This window comes from Papio anubis, unplaced genomic scaffold (genome assembly GCF_008728515.1).
Source record: "Papio anubis isolate 15944 unplaced genomic scaffold, Panubis1.0 scaffold353, whole genome shotgun sequence".
Taxonomy (NCBI): domain Eukaryota; kingdom Metazoa; phylum Chordata; class Mammalia; order Primates; family Cercopithecidae; genus Papio; species Papio anubis.
This window is the reverse complement of record NW_022163673.1, coordinates 2,317-23,590: the sequence shown is the minus strand read 5'-3', so window position 1 is coordinate 23,590 and position 21,274 is coordinate 2,317. Positions and strand designations below refer to the sequence as shown.

At 40.5% G+C, this 21,274-nt stretch overlaps 1 protein-coding gene across 3 annotated transcripts in view; it reads left to right on the top strand.

Annotated features, from left to right (window-relative positions):
* LOC101013730 (zinc finger protein 33B) overlaps positions 1 to 11,582 on the top strand; it is a 46,492-nt gene extending 34,910 nt beyond the window's left edge. For 2 of the 3 annotated variants that reach the window (XM_031662024.1, XM_031662026.1), the window contains one exon: positions 9,114 to 11,582. In XM_031662024.1, the coding sequence (XP_031517884.1) occupies positions 9,114 to 11,200 (2,087 nt within the window). In that variant the 3' untranslated portion in view covers positions 11,201 to 11,582. The remainder of the gene's footprint in view (positions 1 to 9,113) is intronic. The other variant, XM_031662025.1, reaches the window with a different exon arrangement.
* The last annotated feature ends 9,692 nt before the right edge of the window (positions 11,583 to 21,274 follow it).

The window sequence follows — 21,274 nt, the reverse complement described above, 5'->3', positions numbered from 1 at the left end:
ATACTACTCTGTTGTTTTCAACACTGTCCTGGACCATATGTTGCTCTTAGTTTGCTCTTGTTAAATTTGGGTTCTTTCTAGAGGGTTGTCTTTGAGGCTTTGAGTTTGCTTTTTATGTTGCCATTCTGAAAGTCACCTCCTAGAAAACATAAATTTAAAAATCATTACTGTGGACAATCTGTGTATGCATTTGTGTGAGTGTCTCTGGTAGATAGGAACATATCTAATTGCCCTGGATGTCTCTTCTTAGCCATCTCTTTCCCTTGCTCTCTCCAGTAAACTTTCATTTGGTCTGTGGTTTAGCTTGTTGCTGTCATAGAACTGCCACCCTCTTCTTAATTGGTTATCATTGAATTTCCATCCTTTTTGAGGGTGACCTCAGGCTTGCACTCACCCACACTCTGTTCTGAACAAAGTGAGTTTTCTGGAGGAGAGTTTTGGAACTCTCTGTCCTGTCCTGACAGCTGGCCCTAGGTGAAAGTCCTGCTCCATTATTTGGGATCTGGAGGCTACTGCAGTGTTTTGCTTTTCTCTGATGGATGACACTGTACTTAATGATCAGGGATCTGGGTTGGGGCAGTAGTCTCTGGTCTTCTTGGTTTATTTTGGAATCTGTTCTCAATGGGCTAGGTGGGCATTGTACTCCACTCTTCTCAGACTGCCATGACTGGGCTGGATATTTTAATTGGGGTGGTGGAAGAAGCTGGCTCAAGGCCTTTTGGCAGTTCTTTCTTAGAACTTGAAGCCGTGGGGATTGAGAGGTGCTGTTGGCTTGCAAGAGATAGATGCACACAGAGAGAGGTCTGGAGATCTGTAAAGGGGCCTCCATGAATGTTCAGCAAAGTACTAATCAGCTCATGTATATGAGGAAATGAGTGAAATAACTTTTGAAAAGAATCAGAGGAAACAGTACACAGTACTCGCATAGGGCCTGGAAAAGGACTGATCCTGCCAGCCAGAGTGGAAAAATTCGTAATTCAGAGTACTGGGTAGAGTGTTTAGAAAGGTCTTTTCTCCGTGGTGAGGAATAATGTTCCCCAAACTGAGCACTGCTTCAGATTTGCCTAACAAATCATAAAAGCAAGACCTGAAAGTGTCACATTGTTTCCAAGAGACTTAAGTGCATCATACAGCAAAGCACAAAATTACTTATTGGAAGCCAAAAGTACCCAGCATCCAACCAAGTAAAGCTCTCAGTCTTCCATCCATTGAAATATTACCAGACTTACAGACATATGAGAAAACATGAGCTTTCTCAAAGAGACTAACCAGGAAATTGAAATGGACTCAGAATTGCCATAGATAGTAGAATTAACTGATAAGTTCATTGAAAACAGTATTATAATTGGGTTCCATATGTTCTAAAACTTAAGTAGAGACACGGAAGATTTAAAAAAAGAACCCAAATCAGAATTCAGTATAACAGAAAAGATAGAAATCAGATTTCTAGAAATGAAATGAAAACTATAATGCTTGAGATGAAAAATACATGGCCAGCCTTTGGTGTCTCACACCTGTAATCCCTGCACTTTGGGAGGCCAAGGCAGGTGGATCTCCTGAGCTCAGGAGTTTGAGACCAGCCTGGGCAACATGGTGAAACCTCGTCTGTAGCAAAAATGCAACAACAAAAAAATTAGCTGGGTGTGGTGGTGCATGCCTGTGGTGGTCCTAGCTACTTGGGAGGCTGAGGTGAGAGGATCACTTGAGCCTGGGAGGTGGATGTTTCAGTGAGCCGAGATTGCACTTGTGCACTGCAGCCTGGGTGATGGAGTGAGACCCTGTCTCCCCACTTCTGAAAAAAGAGTAACACATAGGGCAAGAACTGATGGCAGTTTAAACATTACCGAAGAAAAAGTTTAGTGAACTTGAACTCATAGTAATAGAAGCCATCCAAATGAAACAGAGAAAAAGCATATTTGAAAAATAAGCAAGCCCTTGTGCCGGGTGCAGTGGCTCATGCCTGTAATCCCAAAACTTTGGGAGGCCAAGGCGGGTCTATCACAAGGTCTAGAGATCGAGACTATCTTGGCCAACATGGTGAAACCCCGTCTGTACTAAAAATACAAGAATTAGCCAGGCATGGTGGCAGGTGCCTGTAGTCCCAGCTACTCAGGAGACTGAGGCAGGAGAATCACTTGAACATGGGAGGCGGAGGCTGTAGTGAGCCGAGATTGCACCGTTGCACTCCAGCCTGGCAACAGAATGAGACTCTGTCTCAAAAAATAAAAGCAAGCCCCTGTGAGCTTTAGGAGAATTTCAGGTAGTCTCTAACACACATGGAATTGGAGTCTCTAAAAGGAAAGTGGGAAAAGAACAGAAAACAATATTTTAAGAATGATTAAAAAATTTCCAAATGTGATGGGAACCTACCAATCTAAGAAGCTCATCAAACCCTGAGCACAGGAGGCATGAAGAAAACTACACCAAGCCTCATGAATGCTCTAAATCAGTGTTAAAATGAAATCCTCAAAGCAGCCAGAGATAAAGGACATGTTTTATGGAGGAACAAAGGTAAGGATGATAGCAGATTTCTCCTTAAATGAGGCAACAGAGAAAATAGTAGAACATTAATTTTAGTTTTAAAAGCAAAAAAACTCAATGTAGAGTTGTATACTTGGTAAAAATAGCTATGAGAAACAGTGAAGAAATAAGGACATTCCAGGTAAACAAAGCTGAAAGATTTCCTCTCCAGCAGACCTGCACCACAAGAGGTGTTCTGATGTCTGATGGAAATCTGGATCTACCCAGGGGGATGAAGAACAGGAAATGTTGACTACTTGGATATGTATACAAGATATTTTTCTTTATGTAAATCTCTAAAAGATACTGACTTTGTACAAAAATAACATCAAATGTATTGTGGGGTTTATAACATATTTAAAATATATGACAATCACAGCCCAAAAAGGCTATGAAAAGGAAGTAAAGTATATACTATTGGAAGATTCATATATGTACTATTACTGAAAAGTACACTGACTAAAGGTTTTATAAACATTGATGATCACAGAAAATATAAATGGTCTAAAACACCCCATTTAAAGGCAGAGATTTCTGGATAAGATAAATAAAAATAAGATCCAGTCATGCTGCCTATAAAGGCAACATGTTAGATTCAGAGACAAATAGATAAACAAAAAGAATGGGAAAAGATATAGAATGGTAAAATTATTCACAAGGCTGCAGTGCTCTGACAGCCAGATGAAGTAGCTTTCAGAGCCAGGAATACCAGTGATAAAGTTTTTTTCCTATTGATAGAGATCAGTCTATCAAGAGGATTTAACAATCCTAAACTTAGGTTAGTTACAGATTTGCAAAATATTTGAAGCAAAATCTGATAGACGTGGAAGGATAAATAGATCCACAGTTATAATCAGAGGTTTTAGCATCGTTTTAATAATTGATAAAACAGGAAATGAAAAAGGAGCAAAGATATAATAGACTTAACCCTAAATAACTTGACATTTATAAAATATCTTCTGCACCCTCCTCCCCAAATAAAACAGTGGAATATACATTCTTTCCAAGGGCAGATGAATGCATATATTTACAAAGGTAAATCACATTCTTGATTATAAAACAAACCTTAATAAATGTAAAAGGATTGAAGTCATGTATTTTCTCCCACCATAAATGGTTTAAATTTAGTTAAATTAAAAATCAGTAACAGAAGTATCTAAAAAATCCCTAATAGTTGGAAACTGAATATATTTCTACATAATGGATGCCTCAAAGAAGAGTTAGAAGAGGAAATTAGAAAGTATTTTGAACTTTGGGTTAATGAAAACAGAATTTATGGGAAATTTACTTGTAAGAAATTTAGATATAGGAAATATAAAATACATATAATACTCATTGATTTCATTGTTTTCCATTTTGATCCTTACTCCTTTTTTCTACTTACTTTTGAGTTTAATTTACTTTTTTCTAACTTTTTAAGGTGGAAGCACCTGAGGTCATTAATTTGAGATCTTTCTTGTGCAACACAAATAAGCAGTGTGTGCTTGTATTATGTGCGTATATATCCACTATCTGTAAATGCATATATGAAGTTTCCACAATATGTAAATGCATATATGAAGTTTCTCATATATGGGATATAATGTATTATGTGTAATATATATTAAACATATTATGAAGTTTAACTTGTGTTGAATAAGAAGAAAGGTCTAAATCAATGGTCTCAGCTACTTGCACTTTGAGAATGTAGAAATGAAGACAAATCTATATAGTAGTAGAAGAAAATAAATAACAAAAAACAAAATGGAGAACAATATAATCTGTAAAAACAGAAAAACAATTGAGAAGATCAGTGAAATCCAAAGCTGTTTCATTAAGATCGATAAAATGGATAAACTTCTAGGTGGAACAGGTTATCAATATCAAAAATAAGAATGATGTATCACTGAAATTCTATAGATATTATGAAGGAAGTGAAGGAATACTATACCTGTAAGTTATCAATTTGACGATTTTGATGAAATGAACAGTTTACTCCAAATAAACAGCTACTACTGCTTACTCCAAAACAAATAGATAACCTTTCCACAAAGGTCCCCAGATGCTTCAGTAGTGAATTCCAGCAAACAATTAATAGTACCAATTCTATACAGACTTCTCCAGAAAATTCAAGAAGAGGGAATACTTCCTAAATCATTCTTTGAGTCCAGCATTGCCCTAATAACAAAACCAGACAGAGACATTGCAAGGAAAGAAAGCTGTAGACCTGTGTCCTTCATGAACATAAATTCAAAAACTCTAGGGATTGGAAACCAGTGGTATATAACAAGGTTATTAATACCTCATGACCAAGTGTGGTTAATCCCTGGCAGGCTTTTTCATCATTTGAAAAGCAGTCAGTATAATTCCCTGTGTCTAAGCCAACTTCATGGTTAGGTAACTTGTGCAGTCACATGTTGCTGCACTCTTGTAAGAAGGGATCCTGTACTTCACTTAGTGCCCTGCTGTTGCCATCTTGAAGTTCTTCACAGTTTTATTTTTGAACTTGTGATTTGTATGTGAAGTTTGATGGACACTGGACTATGTGTGCAAGTAGACAGGATACTTGAGAGGCAGTGCCCTACTAAGCTGTTGGTCTGTGTAGTATGGCCTGGGAGTGTCCTGGAATTGTGTGCAGGTGGCCAAGGCAATGACCTTTGTCTGCACTGGTTGCAGCAGCAGCAAACTCACAAACAGTTGCACCCCAAAGAGGACCCACAGTGTGAGGCTGGCTTGCTTGTCTCTCCCCTAAGTCTGTCCCTCTGACATTCTTAGGAAATACTAATTTTCTGGGCTGAGTACTGGGACAGTAACCTCCAGCTTTGAGGCAGTCATCATTGTCAGTAAAGTATTAGAAAATAAAAGCATACTTGTGCACATTGTGTTAAGGGACACTAGGCAGTTACTAGAATTCTTTGGAGTGTAGATTCTCTGGTCTCAAGAACTGCTGCAACATTGCAAAGCAAATATCCACAGGCTTAGAAATAGGAATTTCATTTGATGGGAGAGAACATTATTTTCGTATGAAATTTTGGTTGAAACAAATCAGTTTTAAAAATAGGCTTTTTTTGCATTTGAAAATACAGCAATACACTGCATAAACAGGTGTTTCCAATTATATGCAAATCATGAAGCCATTTTTGGTTTCTTATACAAGATGTAGGAAATGTCAGAGGAAACATTAAAATGCCATTGTATAAATTTACATGTAAAATTGAATTCAGTTTTGTACAAAACTAATGTTCACGAAGAATTTCAGAGAGCTGCTACTCCAGTCTTTGTCTATATTTACCAAAACTTGTATTTTTTTAACTTTTATTGTATAATAATATATCAGAAATCAGAAATTTAGCCCATATTGCCACAACATATAAAGAACCAACAGGTCCCTAATGATTGCATCAGCTGAAAAAATCAACCTTCTCAAATAAAAAATAGCAAAAATTACTTATCTTGCATTTGCCAAGAATATATATTACTTTCAATTACATATTGAAAATGAAGTTGCTAAAAATATAAATTTTGATGACTTAATAAATGAATTTGCAAAAAGAGTGCCAGAAAATCTAATGATCAGTCAAGATATATTAACAAACTATTAGTAATTATTGTATTATTTAAAGTTATTACAACAAAACTTTTTTGTGATTGTAAATTTATGTTGTTTTGTATTACTATTATACCTGTATTTTACAAGTAATAAAATATATTAAAAGAAAAAAACATAATTTATTTTACTTTTTACTATACTTCTTTTTATACATTCTGAGTAACCTCACATTTTTATTTTCCACTGGCCCCATCAATTATGTAGTCATCTCTGCCCTGTATTAAAAAGAAAAATATAGGAAAAAAGTCAAACCCATATGACCATTTCAGTATAAGCGGAGAAAACATTTGACAAAATTTAGCATCCATTTCTAATTAAAACTCTCAAATGAAGAATAGAAGATAACTTTCTTTAATCTGATAAAAGTCATCTATAGAAAATGTACAATTGACATTGTATATAATTGTGAAAAACGGTATGATTTCTTTTCAATATCAGGAACATGACAAGGATGTCCACTCATACTTGATAGTGTAATATATACTACCTAGTATAACCAAGGAAGAAAAAGAAAGGAGACTAGAGTGGAAAAGAAATAGAAATGTCTTTATTCACAAAAGATATGATTATCTATGTAGGAAATCTAATGGAGTCTCCCAAGATATGGGAAAAAGAATGACGAATTATTAAGTGTAGCTAGGTGGCAGGAGAAAAATATGTAAAAATGAATTTTACTTATATATATTAGCAATGATCAATTGGAAATTGAAACTTTTGAAAGTTCTATTTGCAATAGTATCAAAAATATTTTTTTGAATAGCTATGTCTGGCAAAAGATGTGAAAGGCCACACTGGAAACAATCCACTGCAGAGAGAAATTGAAGACCTAAACAAGTGGAACTCCCTGCTTATGTCAGAAAGCTCAATATTGCTGACATGTTTTGTTGTTAAAATGATTTATAGATTTAAAATAATATTTGGCAGGATTTCTTGTAGTAATTGAGTACATAATTCTAAACCTTATGTGGAAATACACGGGAACCAGAATAACTAAAACTTCGAAAAATAAAAGCTGAGTTATATGGATAGTATTACCTGATTTCAAGACTCATTATCAAAGTAAAAGTTTGCTGAGACTTGGTATTTTTGTCCAGAGTACTTTTTCTTCAATTTCAACATCTAGTAGTTTTATTAAGATATGTTTTAGAGAAAACTGTTGCTGAACAGGTTCATGATGGTTCCTTTGAATATGTGGATCAGGTCTTTTATTTTTGAACAGTTTTCTTAGATTATACTTTTTAATATTAGATTTATTCCATTGTTTTTTTCTTCTTTAAGGACTGTAATATATATACTATATTATAATTTTATTTATTTAATTGTAGACCAACTTTATCCAGAACTTTCTGATCTCATTTTCTTTTTTCTTACTCTTTTAAAATTATTGCTGCTTCTCTTTTTTCTTGTTTCATTCTCCTTTACAATGCTGTTTATTCAAGTTTCAGTCAAATGTAGTTTCCCCTTTGGCTCTGTTTTAGTTTACTCAGGCTGCTGTAACAAAATGCAACAGACTGGGTAGCTTAAATAAATTTTCTCACAGTTGTGGAGGCTGGAAGTCTAAAGTCAAGGTGCCAGCAGAGTTGGTTTCTGGTGAGGTCTCACTCCTTGGCTTGCAAATGGCATTTTCTTCTGGTGCCCTCACACAGCCTTTTCTCTGTGCATGTGACCAGTGGTTGGGGGTGGCGAGTGGGGGGAGAAAGAGAGCTCATGTGTGTGCTTTCCAGTTTCCCCCTCTTCTTATAAGGACACCAATGCCGTTGTATTAGTTTCTTACCCTTATGCCCTCATTTAACCTTAGTTATTCTCCTTAAAGTCCCCATCTTCAAATACAGTCACACTGGAGGTTGGGGTTTTAACCTATACATTTTTTGAGGGGCACAGTTTAGTCCATCACAGATTCCTTAATTAGGAATGTCTTTAATAAGTCTTTAATAAGACTGTAATTCGTCTTATTTTCTGTGATTACTCTGTCCTCTTTACAACTTCATTCCTGAGTTTGATTACCCTTTGCCTCTTTAGTTTGCATACAATCCAAGTCTCTTCTCTTGGATTTCCCGTTGCCTTGGCTTTATTTTTTATTTTTTTTTTTTTTTTGAGACGGAGTCTCGCTCTGTCGCCCAGGCTGGAGTGCAGTGGCCGGATCTCAGCTCACTGCAAGCTCCGCCTCCCGGGTTCACGCCATTCTCCGGCCTCAGCCTCCCGAGTAGCTGGGACTACAGGCGCCCGCCACCTCGCCCGGCTAGTTTTTTGTATTTCTTAATAGAGACGGGGTTTCACCCTGTTAGCCAGGATGGTCTCGATCTCCTGACCTCGTGATCCGCCCGTCTCGGCCTCCCAAAGTGCTGGGATTACAGGCTTGAGCCACCGCGCCCGGCGCCTGAGCTTTAATCTGCGTGAACTCAGACATCTTCTGAGTATTTTCCCACTCATAGTGAAACTTTCCCTTTCTGGGAGTAGTTTTGTGTTTCATCCTCTTTGGGCTGTCTGTCTCCTCTATTCCATGTGATCACCACAGTCTCTGGCTGATTCTCTTTGTAGGCATAGGCTGTCACTTTTTGCTATATTTGAATATCTGTTCCTTAGTGATATTTGAAATTAGTAATATTCTCCATCTCCTAGTTATGCTAAAGTCATGGGTGGTTATAGATAATATTATTTGCTCCACTTATGCTGATGTTTATAGTTCTTAGGGGGATGCATGGAGAAATGCAGATGTAACTAGTTGCTATTATTCTTCTTACATTAGAAACTAGATGTGTACATTCAAATAGTTAAATTCCCCTCTGTTTTTCCACTAGCCTAGGCCCTTTGTTTCTGGTTTTTGTTTTTGTTTTTTCACCCCAAACCCATGACATACAAAAAATATGCACTTGCAGTTATGTTCATCTCTGGAAATTGGCCAAAAAACCAGGTCAGCTACAACATAGGGCATTTGTATAAAGATTTCATTCCCTAAGAAATGTTTCGGTATTTATATGGTAAGATTAATTTTGCTTGTTTCTAGAAGTCTGGACAGCTGATCACCTGAAAGAGAGGAGCCAAGAAAACCAATCTAAACATTTGTGGGAAGTTGTATTCATCAATAATGAAATGCTGACTAAGGAACAAGGTAATGTAATAGGAATACCATTTAACGTGGATGTAAGTTCTTTTCCTTCCAGAAAAATGTTCTGTCAGTGTGACTCATGTGGAATGAGTTTCAACACTGTTTCACAATTGGTTATCAGTAAGATGAACTATTTAGGAAAAAAGTCTGATGAATTTAATGCCTTTGGGAAGTTGGTACTCAATATTAAGCATGATGAAACTTATACTCGAGAGAAAAATGAAGTTTTGAAAAATAGGAACACTCTGAGTCATCATGAGAACACTTTGCAGCATGAGAAGATTCAAACTTTAGAGCACAATTTTGAATACAGTATATGTCAGGAAACCCTCCTTGAAAAGGCAGTATTCAATACACGGAAGAGAGAGAATGCAGAAGAGAATAATTGTGAATATAATGAATTTGGGAGAACTTCCTGTGATGGTTCATCCCTCTTGTTCCATCAGATACCTCCATCAAAGGACAATCACTATGAATTTAGTGATTGTAAGAAGTTCTTATGTGTGAAGTCCACCCTTTGTAAACATCATGGGGTACCTATGAAACACTATGATTGTGGTGAAAGTGGGAATAATTTCAGGAGGAAATTGTGTCTGTCACAGCTTCAGAAAGGCGATAAAGGAGAGAAACACTTTGAGTGTAATGAATGTGGGAAAGCTTTCTGGGAGAAGTCACATCTCACTCGACATCAGAGGGTGCACACAGGAGAGAAACGCTTTCAATGTAATGAATGTGGAAAAATGTTCTGGGAGAAGTCAAACCTCACTAAACATCAGAGATCACACACAGGGGAGAAACCTTTTGAATGCAATGAATGTGGGAAAGCCTTTAGCCATAAGTCAGCTCTCACATTACACCAGAGAACACATACAGGGGAGAAACCCTATCAGTGTAACGCGTGTGGGAAAACTTTTTACCAGAAATCTGATCTCACTAAACATCAGAGAACACACACAGGGCTGAAACCCTATGAATGTTATGAATGTGGAAAATCCTTCTGTATGAATTCGCACCTTACGGTACACCAGAGAACTCATACAGGTGAGAAACCTTTTGAATGTCTTGAGTGTGGGAAATCCTTTTGTCAAAAGTCACATCTTACACAGCATCAGAGAACTCACGTAGGAGATAAACCTTATGAATGTAATGCATGTGGGAAAACTTTCTACCACAAGTCAGTGCTCACCAGGCATCAGATAATTCATACAGGGTTGAAACCTTATGAATGTTATGAATGTGGGAAAACCTTCTGCTTGAAGTCAGACCTAACAGTACATCAGAGAACACACACAGGTGAGAAACCCTTTGCATGTCCTGAATGTGGGAAATTCTTTAGCCATAAGTCAACCCTCTCTCAACATTATAGAACACACACAGGGGAGAAACCCTACGAATGTCATGAATGTGGAAAAATCTTTTACAATAAATCATACCTAACTAAACATAATAGAACACATACAGGGGAGAAACCCTATGAATGTAATGAATGTGGGAAAACCTTCTGCCAGAAGTCACAACTTACTCAGCATCAGAGAATTCACATAGGGGAGAAACCCTATGAATGTAATGAGTGTGGAAAAGCTTTCTGCCATAAGTCAGCTCTCATTGTACATCAGAGAACCCATACACAAGAAAAGCCCTATAAATGTAACGAATGTGGAAAATCTTTCTGTGTGAAGTCAGGACTTATTTTACATGAGAGAAAGCACACGGGGGAGAAACCTTATGAATGCAGTGAATGTGGGAAATCCTTCAGTCACAAATCATCACTCACAGTACATCACAGGGCTCACACAGGAGAGAAATCTTGTCAATGTAATGAATGTGGAAAAATCTTTTACCGTAAATCAGACCTTGCTAAACATCAGAGATCACATACAGGGGAAAAGCCCTATGAATGTAACACATGCAGAAAAACTTTCTCTCAAAAGTCAAATCTCATTGTACATCAGAGAACACACATAGGAGAAAAACCTTATGAATGAAACGGATATTAGAAATTTCCAGCCACAAGTGAGCCTCCATAATGCCTCAGATTATTCACACTGTGGAGAAAGCCCTGTTGACATCCTGAATGTTCAGTAACTATCCACAAACTCGCCTTATGTTACTCCAAAGTAACAGTAGGGGATAAACCCAAGACTACAACAATTATAGGACAGCTTTTGTTAGGAAGTGATATTCTGTTGAATATTAGATGATTAATACTGGCATAAAACCTCATAGATTTTTTTGAATTTGTGAAAGTTTTTGGCAAAAATACAAACAAGAATATGTTTGAGTTTGCATCGAGGAGAAAATTGTCAATTTAAGAAATCTGAAGTGAAAATTTTGCTTAGAAACACAATATGACAAATTCTGTTTTGAGTTTGATGCCATAATAGTTTTTTGGGCACCTAACAATAATTTATAGATGTATATTGTGGAATGTAAAACTTTAAGAACTTAAAAAAAGTAATAATTAAAATAACCTCACAAGAAGTTGTAATGAGTACAGAGAATTCCCATGTGCACTTCACCAAACTTCCTCTAAGGATAATATACAATCATAGTATATGGTCAAGTCCAAGAAATCGATGTTACCTTGCTAGTAGATACAGACTTAACTCAGATTTTACTATGGTTTGTGTGCACTGTATGTGTTTATGTGTGTGTGATTATATGAAACTTTTACCACTTTTACATTTGAGTAACCATCAACACAATTGGTTTACAGAACTGAAAAGGAATCTGAGATCTGTATTGTATCAGGATTACAAAGGAATCAGAATTTAGCCTCAAGTAGTTAGTTCCCTTGTTGTGTTAATAACCACATCCTTTCTGCAACCTTATCCCTTGCACCCACTTGACTATGAAGCTTCTTTTAAAGCATAAATTGAATAATTAGAGCAATAGCATTAAACACATCTGTGAATTATCCCTGAAGTTCATAGGACTTACATATGTACAAGTGGTATGTGATATAAATCGTTTCATACGCATAGTGGAATTAACCTAATTGTGAATAGGAAGTAGGTATCCTAATTTAGTAGTGGTTACATCATCAGGCCAATCCCAGATGTTTGTCATGTCTTGAAACAGTTTAAAAGGAGACCACAGAGCTAATGTTTATCCATTTAAAAGTTATAAATCAAAATAACAAATTATCTAAAAAAAAAATCTATCCTGTACATGTGAAGATCTAGGCCTGCCTCTGTGTTGCTCCCTTTCTCTTCCTACCTGTGGCTCATCCCATGCCATGAAGTGCCTAGGGTACATATGTGAACACTCCCTTCAGCGTAAGTGATACTCCAAATTTTCTTTAAGCAGCTGCTCTCCAAGACAGGGCCCTGGAAAGAGGCCCACACATACAGCCCAGTTGCTGCCCAGGGCTCTTGGACTGTCATTTCAAGGCTCATTGTGCCCAGACAGGGATCTCGGCCTTCAGAGACTTTTGAGAATATGAAGAGGAGGGTTGAGGCTGGAGCACAGCCAGAATCAAGCTGGCGTGGGGCTATTATTGACAGTGTGAAGATTGTACACTACATTACGTGATCAGATCATACAAATAATCTAAGATTATACAGTCTGGTGATCCTAGATTACACAAGTAATCTAAATTCCACTTTAGGAAACTAGAAAAAGAAGAGCAAATTAAATCCAAAGTAACCTGGAAAAAAAGTAAAAATCAGTGACATTGAAAAGAGAAAATCAATAAAACCCAAAACTGGTTCTTTGAAAAAGTCAGTAAAATTGATAAACCTCTAGCTAGATTAAGAAAAAACAGAAGACAAATATTGCTAATACCAAAAAGGAAAGAGGCCATCACAGCTGATCCTATGATCACCAAAAGGATTAGAAAGAAATATGGACAACTCTGTCCATAAATTTGATAACTTAGCTAAAATGGACCAATTCCTTGCAAGATGCATTCTCGCAAAGCTCACACAAGGTAGACCTCAGTAGGCATATATATCTATTAAATAAATCTAAGTAGTAATTAATAACCTTCCAAGACTGGGCGCGGTGGCTCACACCTGTAATCCCAGCACTTTGGGAGGCCGAGGCGGGCGGATCACAAGGTCAGGAGTGCAAGGCCAGCCTGGTCAACATGGTGAAACCCTGTCTCTACTAAAAATACAAAAAATTAGCCAGACATGTTGGCACATGTGTGTAGTCCAGGCTACTCAGGAGGCTAAGGCAGAAGAATCGCTTGAACCTGGGAAGTGGAGGTTGTAGTGAGCCAAGATTGTGCCACTGTACTCCAGCCTGGGTGACAGAGTGAGACTCTATCTCAAAAAAAAAAAAATAATAATAATAATAATAAAACCTTCCAAAACAAAGTGCCAGGATCAAATGGCTTCACTGATGTGCATTTTTTGAGATACTTAAGGTAGAAATGATACCAAGTCTCTACCATCTTTTTCAGAAAATAAAAGCAGGGATAACACTTCCCAACTCATTTTGTGCACCCAGTATTACCCCAATACCAAAACCAGGCAAAGATATTACAAGAACGGAAAACTAGAGATCAGTATTTCCAGTGAACACAGGTGCAGAAATCCTCAAAATATTAGCAAATCAGGAATGCAAGGCTTGTTCAACATTTGATATTCAGTGCAGTCCATTGCATGCGTTAGCAGTTCGAAGATGAAATATGATCATATCAATAGGTACAGGAAAAGCATTTTACAAAATCCAATATCCATTCATGATAAAACCTCCAAACACAGAAGGAATACAGGAGAACTTACTCAATTTGATAAAGAGCTACTACAAAAAACCCTACAGCTAACATCATCCTTGATGTTTCCAACTAGATGCTTTCCCACTAAGATCAGGAACATGGCAAGGAACACCACTGCTTTTCAGCATTGTACTGGAAGTGCTATCTAATGCAGTGATACAAAAAAAAAAAAAAAAGGAAATAAAATGCACATAGATTTGGAAGGAGGAAATACAGCTGTCTTTGTTCACAAAAAACATGATTGTCTTTGTAGATAATTCTAAATAAACAGCAAAACCCCTGCTGACATTAATAAGCAATTATAGCGGGTTTGCAGGATATAGTCCTCAGGCAGATGATAAAAAGGAATTAGACATCAAGTCATTAAAAGACATGGAGGAACCCTAAATGCTTATGTTTAAGCGAAAACCAATCTGAAAAGGCTTTCTTTTTATGATTGCAATTATATGATATTCTGGGAGAGGCACAACTATCGAGCCAGTGAAAGGACCAGTGGTTGCTGAGAGTTGAGGGGAAGAGAGGGATGGCAGGTAGAGAGGTGATTTTTAGGGCAGTGAAAGTATTCTCTAGGATAATGTAATTTGTCAAAACGCAGAGAATGGAAAACAGTGAAGGGAAAACAGTAAACCCTAATGTCAACTCTGGAGTTCAGTTAATAATATTATATCACTATTGGCTCATTAATTGTAACAAATGAACCATAATGATGCAAGATGTTAATAATTGGGGAGCCTGTGGAGGATGGGAGGGGTGAAGGGTTATATGAGAATTCTCTGTACTTTTCGCTCAATTTTTCTGTAACCCTAAAGCTACTCTAAAAAATGAAGTGTATTAAGTAAATAAATAAGTAAATAACCAACCAACCCTGAGGAACATCTTGTTTCTGTACTAAGGTGTTCTTTTGTTAGTCGTGTGTTTCTGACTGAACCTGTAAATCACCGTTAAAGAACATTTGAATTGCTTTTATACATCCTTAATATATTTTAAAATATGGTAACTGTGATCTGAAATTAAGGACTAGTATTCTTGGTTCTCTTGACATCTGAAACCAAAAGGGCCTCAAATGACCTAACCTCATTTCCATCCCCGCTCTGCTTCCACAGGTGAGGTACCTTAGCAGATAGTCATCCCTCTCAAGGGGGCCAGGCACAGTTCCTACTTATTCCTAAGTAGTAAGATCTGATTCCCTGCCAGCTCTTGGAATTATTCACCAAACCCCTCACATCCTCCCACAGCAAACAGTGGTCACTGTACGCTCTGGATAATACAGCTGCTCACCACAACCCCTCCTTTTCCACTCTGCTCCCAAGTAGAACGCTGTGTGGCTCTGTCCGGCATGTGGTGTCCTTCTCACCTTTCTGAGAGTTGGCATGACTGATGCACTCACCTAGATCTTATCTGTCCAGTGTCAGGTGTTCAGTGTTCAATCTTTCTATAGCATCAGAGTGGGGATCCTTCCTTAACCATCAGGGTAAAAAGGAAGCAGTTACAACCATTGGCATAAACAGGATGGCCCATCCAAAGCCAGTGTCATCTAGTCTAATTTTAACTAACTGCTCTTGGCTAACTGACAGGTTCCATAATCTGGCAAAAGGCTTCTTGGACAGAACCACCAGTTGCTGGCAGGTTTGCACTTGGCCTGTGCTGTAATGCACTTTTCTTGGGGAAGGTGAGTGTCTCCTCTCTTCCCATCCTAATATGCACTGTGTGCAGGACAAGAGTGCTCACCCATTGACTGTATCCCTGCATGACTTGACTTGGGCTCAGCCTGTTTGGCAGGTGGTCTCTGAGGTTCCCACCTGTAAAAGTGGTGACCACACTGCACACGACTTGCTCAGCACTTTAGCGCCACTTTCCAAAGGTCTGGCTGGAGCTCTCTGATTATCATCACTGGCTGCATGGGACATCCCTACAGACTGTCGTTAGTTATTGAACACCCCTGGGTTGTGCATGCAGATGGCCTATTGTGAGGTTTGTGGAAAGGCAGGAGACAACTGAGGGAGGTGAGTGTGGCACTCCGGTTGCCTAATGAGGCATTCAGGATGGGTAGTACCTGCACCCCTCTCCTGTGCTGTTCCTTCACTTGCTGCCACCACACATGCTTTCCTGACCTCTGAGAGTGTCAAGATGCACATGCCTGGTGGCCCATGGTCCAGGTGCTGATGAGAAGAGAAAAAGGTACCAGTTCTCCCCAGATTACCAGAGGAAGTAACTCTCCTGCTCTCCCAATGCAAAACCCCTCTCCAGTGTGCCTGAGCATGGCCTGACAGTGCTGCTTGCCAACATGCCACAGGGTGAACCTTGCAGTCATGGGGTCTGATGGCCTACACCTGGGCCACAGACTATACGACGTTACCCTGAGCATAGGGAGAGTGACTGTGGCATCCATTGTGCTTTGAGAGTTTGTCCCCTCTCCAAAAGTCATGTTGAGGCTGGGTGCAGTGGCTCAACAAATCCCAGCACTTTGGGAGGCCGAGCACAAATCCCAGCACTTTGGGAGGCCGGGACAGGAGGATCACTTGAGGTCAGGAGTTTAAGACCAGCCTGGTCAACATGGTGAAACCCCATCTCTACTAAAAATACAAAAATTAGCTGGACGTGGTGCGTGCCTGTAATCCCAACTACTCAGGAGGCTGAGTCAGGAGAACCACTTGAACCCAGGAGGCAGAGATTGCAGTGGGTTAGTTGGCACCACTGCACTCCAGCTTAGGCAAGAGAGCAAGACTCTGTCTCACAACAAAACAAAACAAAAAACAAGTCATGTTGAAACTGAATCCTCAGTGCAACAACTTGCAAAGGTTTGGCCTTTGGGAGGTGGTAAGGCCATCATGAGCCCTCCACCTCATGAATGATTAGTGATCTTAGGAGCGGGCTGGATAGAACACACTAGGCCTCTTTTTGTTGCCCCCTGCCCCCACATTCTGACATGTCACTCCCCTCAAGAAGAAACGGCAAGGAGGGGTTGCCTTCGAAGCCGAGACCTGGTCCTCACCGGATACTCACCTTTCTGGCGCTTTCATCTTGGACTTCCCTGCCTCCAGAGCTGTGAGAGGTAAATTTCTATTGTTTTAAACGACCTAGTCTCAGGTGGTTTGTTATAGTAGCACAAATGGACAAAGACAAAATGTCTCTTGGAAATTTGGCATTTGGCCATGCTACAGTCTCATCTCTGCACATGAGGAATATGTTGGGACACTATTGAAAAAAATCAAACTCAACTCCTAACAGCATGGTCCCAATGCTGCCTAAGACATTTATCAGATTATATTCAGGGGAAACTGTGAGACTATTATGAGTGTGTGTGTGTGCATGCAGCCTATGTGTATGTGAGGTGAGGTTGGGAGAGAGATTTATAATACCCCAGTTAATAGTTAATCTGAACGATTGCTTGAGCCCAGGAGTTCAAGGCTGCAGTGAGCTACCGTGGTGCCACTGCACTCCAGCCTGGGTGACAGGGTGAGACTCCGTCTCTTTGAAAAACAAAAGGCCGGGTGCGGTGCGGTGGCTCACGCCTATAATTCCAGCACTCTGGGAGGCTGAGGCGGGCAGATTGTGAGGAGATCGAGATCATCCTGGCTGGCTAACATGGCGAAACCCCGTCTCTACTAAAAGTACAAAAAGCTGGGTGTTGTGGCGGGCGCCTGTAGTCCCAGCTACTGCGGAGGCTGAGGCAGGAGAATGGTGTGAACCTGGGAGGCAAAGCTTGCACTGAGCTGAGATGACGCTACTGCACTCCAGCCTGGACAACAGAGCCAGACTCCTTCTCAAAAAAAAAAAAAAAAAAAAAAATCTGAGGAAAAGTATCCTGTGTCGATCATCTGGAAGTAAACAGTGGGTTTGGAATATGCACACCGTAGAGAAACCCTAAAGCAAACTGCATCTATGTCTGCGTGTAGTAATAGCAGACTGGCATCTTTGCAGATTCAAACTGTGAACTAGAGCAAGGCATCCTGACTCTGGTCCCACAGGTTCACATGGAAAGAGACAACACAAATGAAGGAATTGTGGGAAAGACAGGCATCTTGATAAACCACATTTCTTTTTTAAGAATATTTTTGAGGCACCAGTGGAAGCAGACATAGGTTGGTAATCTGTGATGTATTCTTGGAAGGTACCACTTGAAGAGAGGAGACACAGACAAAAATAAATTTTGCCAAAAATTAATTTATAACAAAAAGAGCAGCGAGGTGCATGTAAATATACACAAAATATTAACAGTGTCAGAAGATGAACATCCTGCTTTGTTCAGTGATTTCATGGAGTTACTGTTTTGCATTTCTTTGTCATGTTCTCTGTCTACATGTTTAAAGGGAGGATTACATGTGAACACTATTCAGTATTATGCATCTAAGCTTGTGCTATCAATCACTGGTAGATAGATAGATAACTTCTAGTTCCCATCTCCCCCAGTAAGAGCTAAGATGCAAGCCCTCTGTGATGAACTGACATCAAGACGAAATATAGCACCCCCGTTTTCTCTGCATCAGCCTGCCTTCAGGCTTGCCCTGTGAACTCACCAAAGGGAGTGAAGTGTGGATGTGTCTCTTATACCTATTTTCACTTTGGTTCAGTTCTAGTTTGTGCATTGTCCAGACTGCCCAGGATGTGACGATCGCAGGGAGGAGGTCGTGTTATAAAAACTCTTTGGCTCCTTAGGATTCAGCAAAGGTATCCACTGCCTGGTGTCTGTGGTGCCTGCAGGACAGTGTGGAGCTTAGAAACAATCACGTAGGCCATGAAGGGAGGCCAGAGACTTAAGCGGTGTCCACAAGGCAGAGAAAAGACGCTCCTTTTGGGTTTCCAAGTGGTCAGTTTCCTCTTGCATTAGTCTTGTTCCAGGACATGGTGTGTCCGCTTGTTTATCCTCCTGTGGATCACGCTAGTTCTTCATCCTGAGGAGGAGCTGGATGGGGTGGTGAGAAGGACGCCTTCCCCCTCCTAAACCCGAAGCCCTAGTGAACTCTGCAGGGCATCGAGCAGAACCTGAAACTTCCTGGCAGCGGGCCGTGGAGGGTTCTCCTGTCCTAATCCTAACTGGTGATGCTGATTTCTGAAACTCTGAGGTTGTCAGGAGTTCATCTAAAAGGCATGAGGTGAGGCCGGGCACAGTGGCTCACGCCTGTACTCCCACCACTTTGGGAGGCCAAGGTGGGTGGATCACCTGAGGTCAGGAGTTCGAGACCAGCCTGGCCAACATGGCAAAACCCCGTCTCTACTAAAAATACAAAATTTAGCAGGGCTTGGTGGTGAGTGCCTGTACTCCTAGCTACTTAGGAGGCTGAGGCAGGAAAATCCCTTGAACCTGGGAGGCGGAGGTTGGAGTGAACCGAGATGGCACCATTGCACTCTAGCCTGGGTGACAAGAGCGAAACTCTGTCTCAAAAAAGAAAAAAAAGAGGCTCAAAGGAAGGGGATGGCCCCTTGCTCGGCCATGCCCTAGGCTGCTGCAGGTGTGTCCATGTGAGCACGTTGTGGAGCGCTCCCTGTCCCCAGATGACAATTTGATCACCACGCCCTGGGGCTGCTCACGCCACCATTGCCTAAGGTGGGCTGTGTCTTGCTGACCTTGTTGTGATCCTCTCTCAGGATGACCAGATGGAGGCTGAGTAGTGTCCTTGAAGGGCAGAACTGCCAGGCTAGTGCCGTCACTGTCCTTGTCATTCTGGCAATTTCCTTGATACACATGCCAGAAAGGAGACAAGTGGGTGAGATCACCCCTCCAAGAGTTGGTCCTGTTGACATATGGATCCTGAGAGGAGAGATCTCCTGGCATAACCCAGGTGGACTGGGGCAGCATGGCCCTTGGTGCCTGGCTCACACAGCCTCCACAGACCTGCTTAGTGGAGGATGGGCTGGTACAGATGACCAATGGCTGCTGGGGGAGTTGGAGGGAGGCCTGTGTGCCGAGCTCCTTGGGCATTGCACAGGTTGCTGTGCTGCAGCTGAGCAGTAGGGCAAGGTCTGTGACTGGGGCTGCTGGGGAATTCATGGGGCTGCCTCTGCTCTGGCCTGGGTGCCGAGCTCTTCGGTTCTGAGCCCACATCTAAGAGAAAGGGAAACAAAGATGTCGGAAGATGTAAGAGGTTCCAGCTTCATTTGCTCATCTGTGAGGCAGATGTGACCATCTGTGGGGCTTTATCTCGGTGATTCTGTACATAACATTTAGTCTGCAAAATATGGATGAGTTAGGGGAATTATTGCCATTCCACGAATGGATCCCACATTGATTTGCTAGAATGTCAGGATTTTCCCACAAAAGAGAGGACCCTAGATAATTAGATTATTACACCTGGGGGTTAGTGGAGGGGCAAGGTCTACACTGTTGTCTAGTGCCTAGAAGCCTAGCATGGAGATAAAGGTCACAACACATAAGACATAAGACAAATATGACATAAGACGAATAAGATACATAAGACAGCACCCTCATAACAAAACTCTCAACTTCTTTCAAGATACCTGCTCCCATTTCTCTAGTACCATCTCAGCGGGCAATACCACTTCCAAAATTATGGGACAAATTGTGCACCACAGACAGAAAACTAACCTAGATTCTGGATTCTGGAATGCTTGTTTGTTTTGCCAGCTCTTCCTTGATGGCATTTCCAGGGAATTGGTTCCTTTGAAAAGCTTGAAGGAGGACACCTGTCTGTGGTTTCGTGATGGCGTCACTTTTGTCTCCCTCCTTTGGTTAAGCATTCTATAGGAAAACACAAGAAGAAAAGAGGACTTTCAGGCCATCTTCACATCAACCCTAAGACAGACATTTTCAAATATTGTTCTTACCACCCTTACTCCCTCCCAGGCCCCTGAGGTGCTCATGCTCTGATCCTAGCCTTTGGATTAAACCCCTGCAGTGCTGGAAGAAGAGGACTCTGCACTGCTTGCCAGGACTGGAAGATCCATGGCCTTCCTTTCTTCCTAATTGCCTTCCCTGCTTTCTAACTACCTTCCTACGAGATGGGGATGGTGGTCACGTCTCCAACACTAGCATGCTGTGGTAGAGACATCAGCATTCTCTGCAACAAATTTGGAAACAGCCTAGAGAGACGTTTCTACTTCAAAGAGTTGTGCTGAGGACGTGCACTGGCACTGCTGGGGACTCACCTGGGGCCCAGGGCTGAGGTTTCTCATATCCTTGGAGCTGCTGTCCTCCCGAGGAGTGTCCTCATTGCAGCCAGCTGAGCCTCAGGTGTCTTCTCTGGTTTTGAAACCAAATCTAAGTGGGAAAAGAAGATTCAAGCTTTATCGGATTTAGTCTACATAATTTTAAGTATCTATTTGAGTCCAATACCAGGAATCACTTCCTTCTCTGTCCCATCTGTGGTCTCCAAAC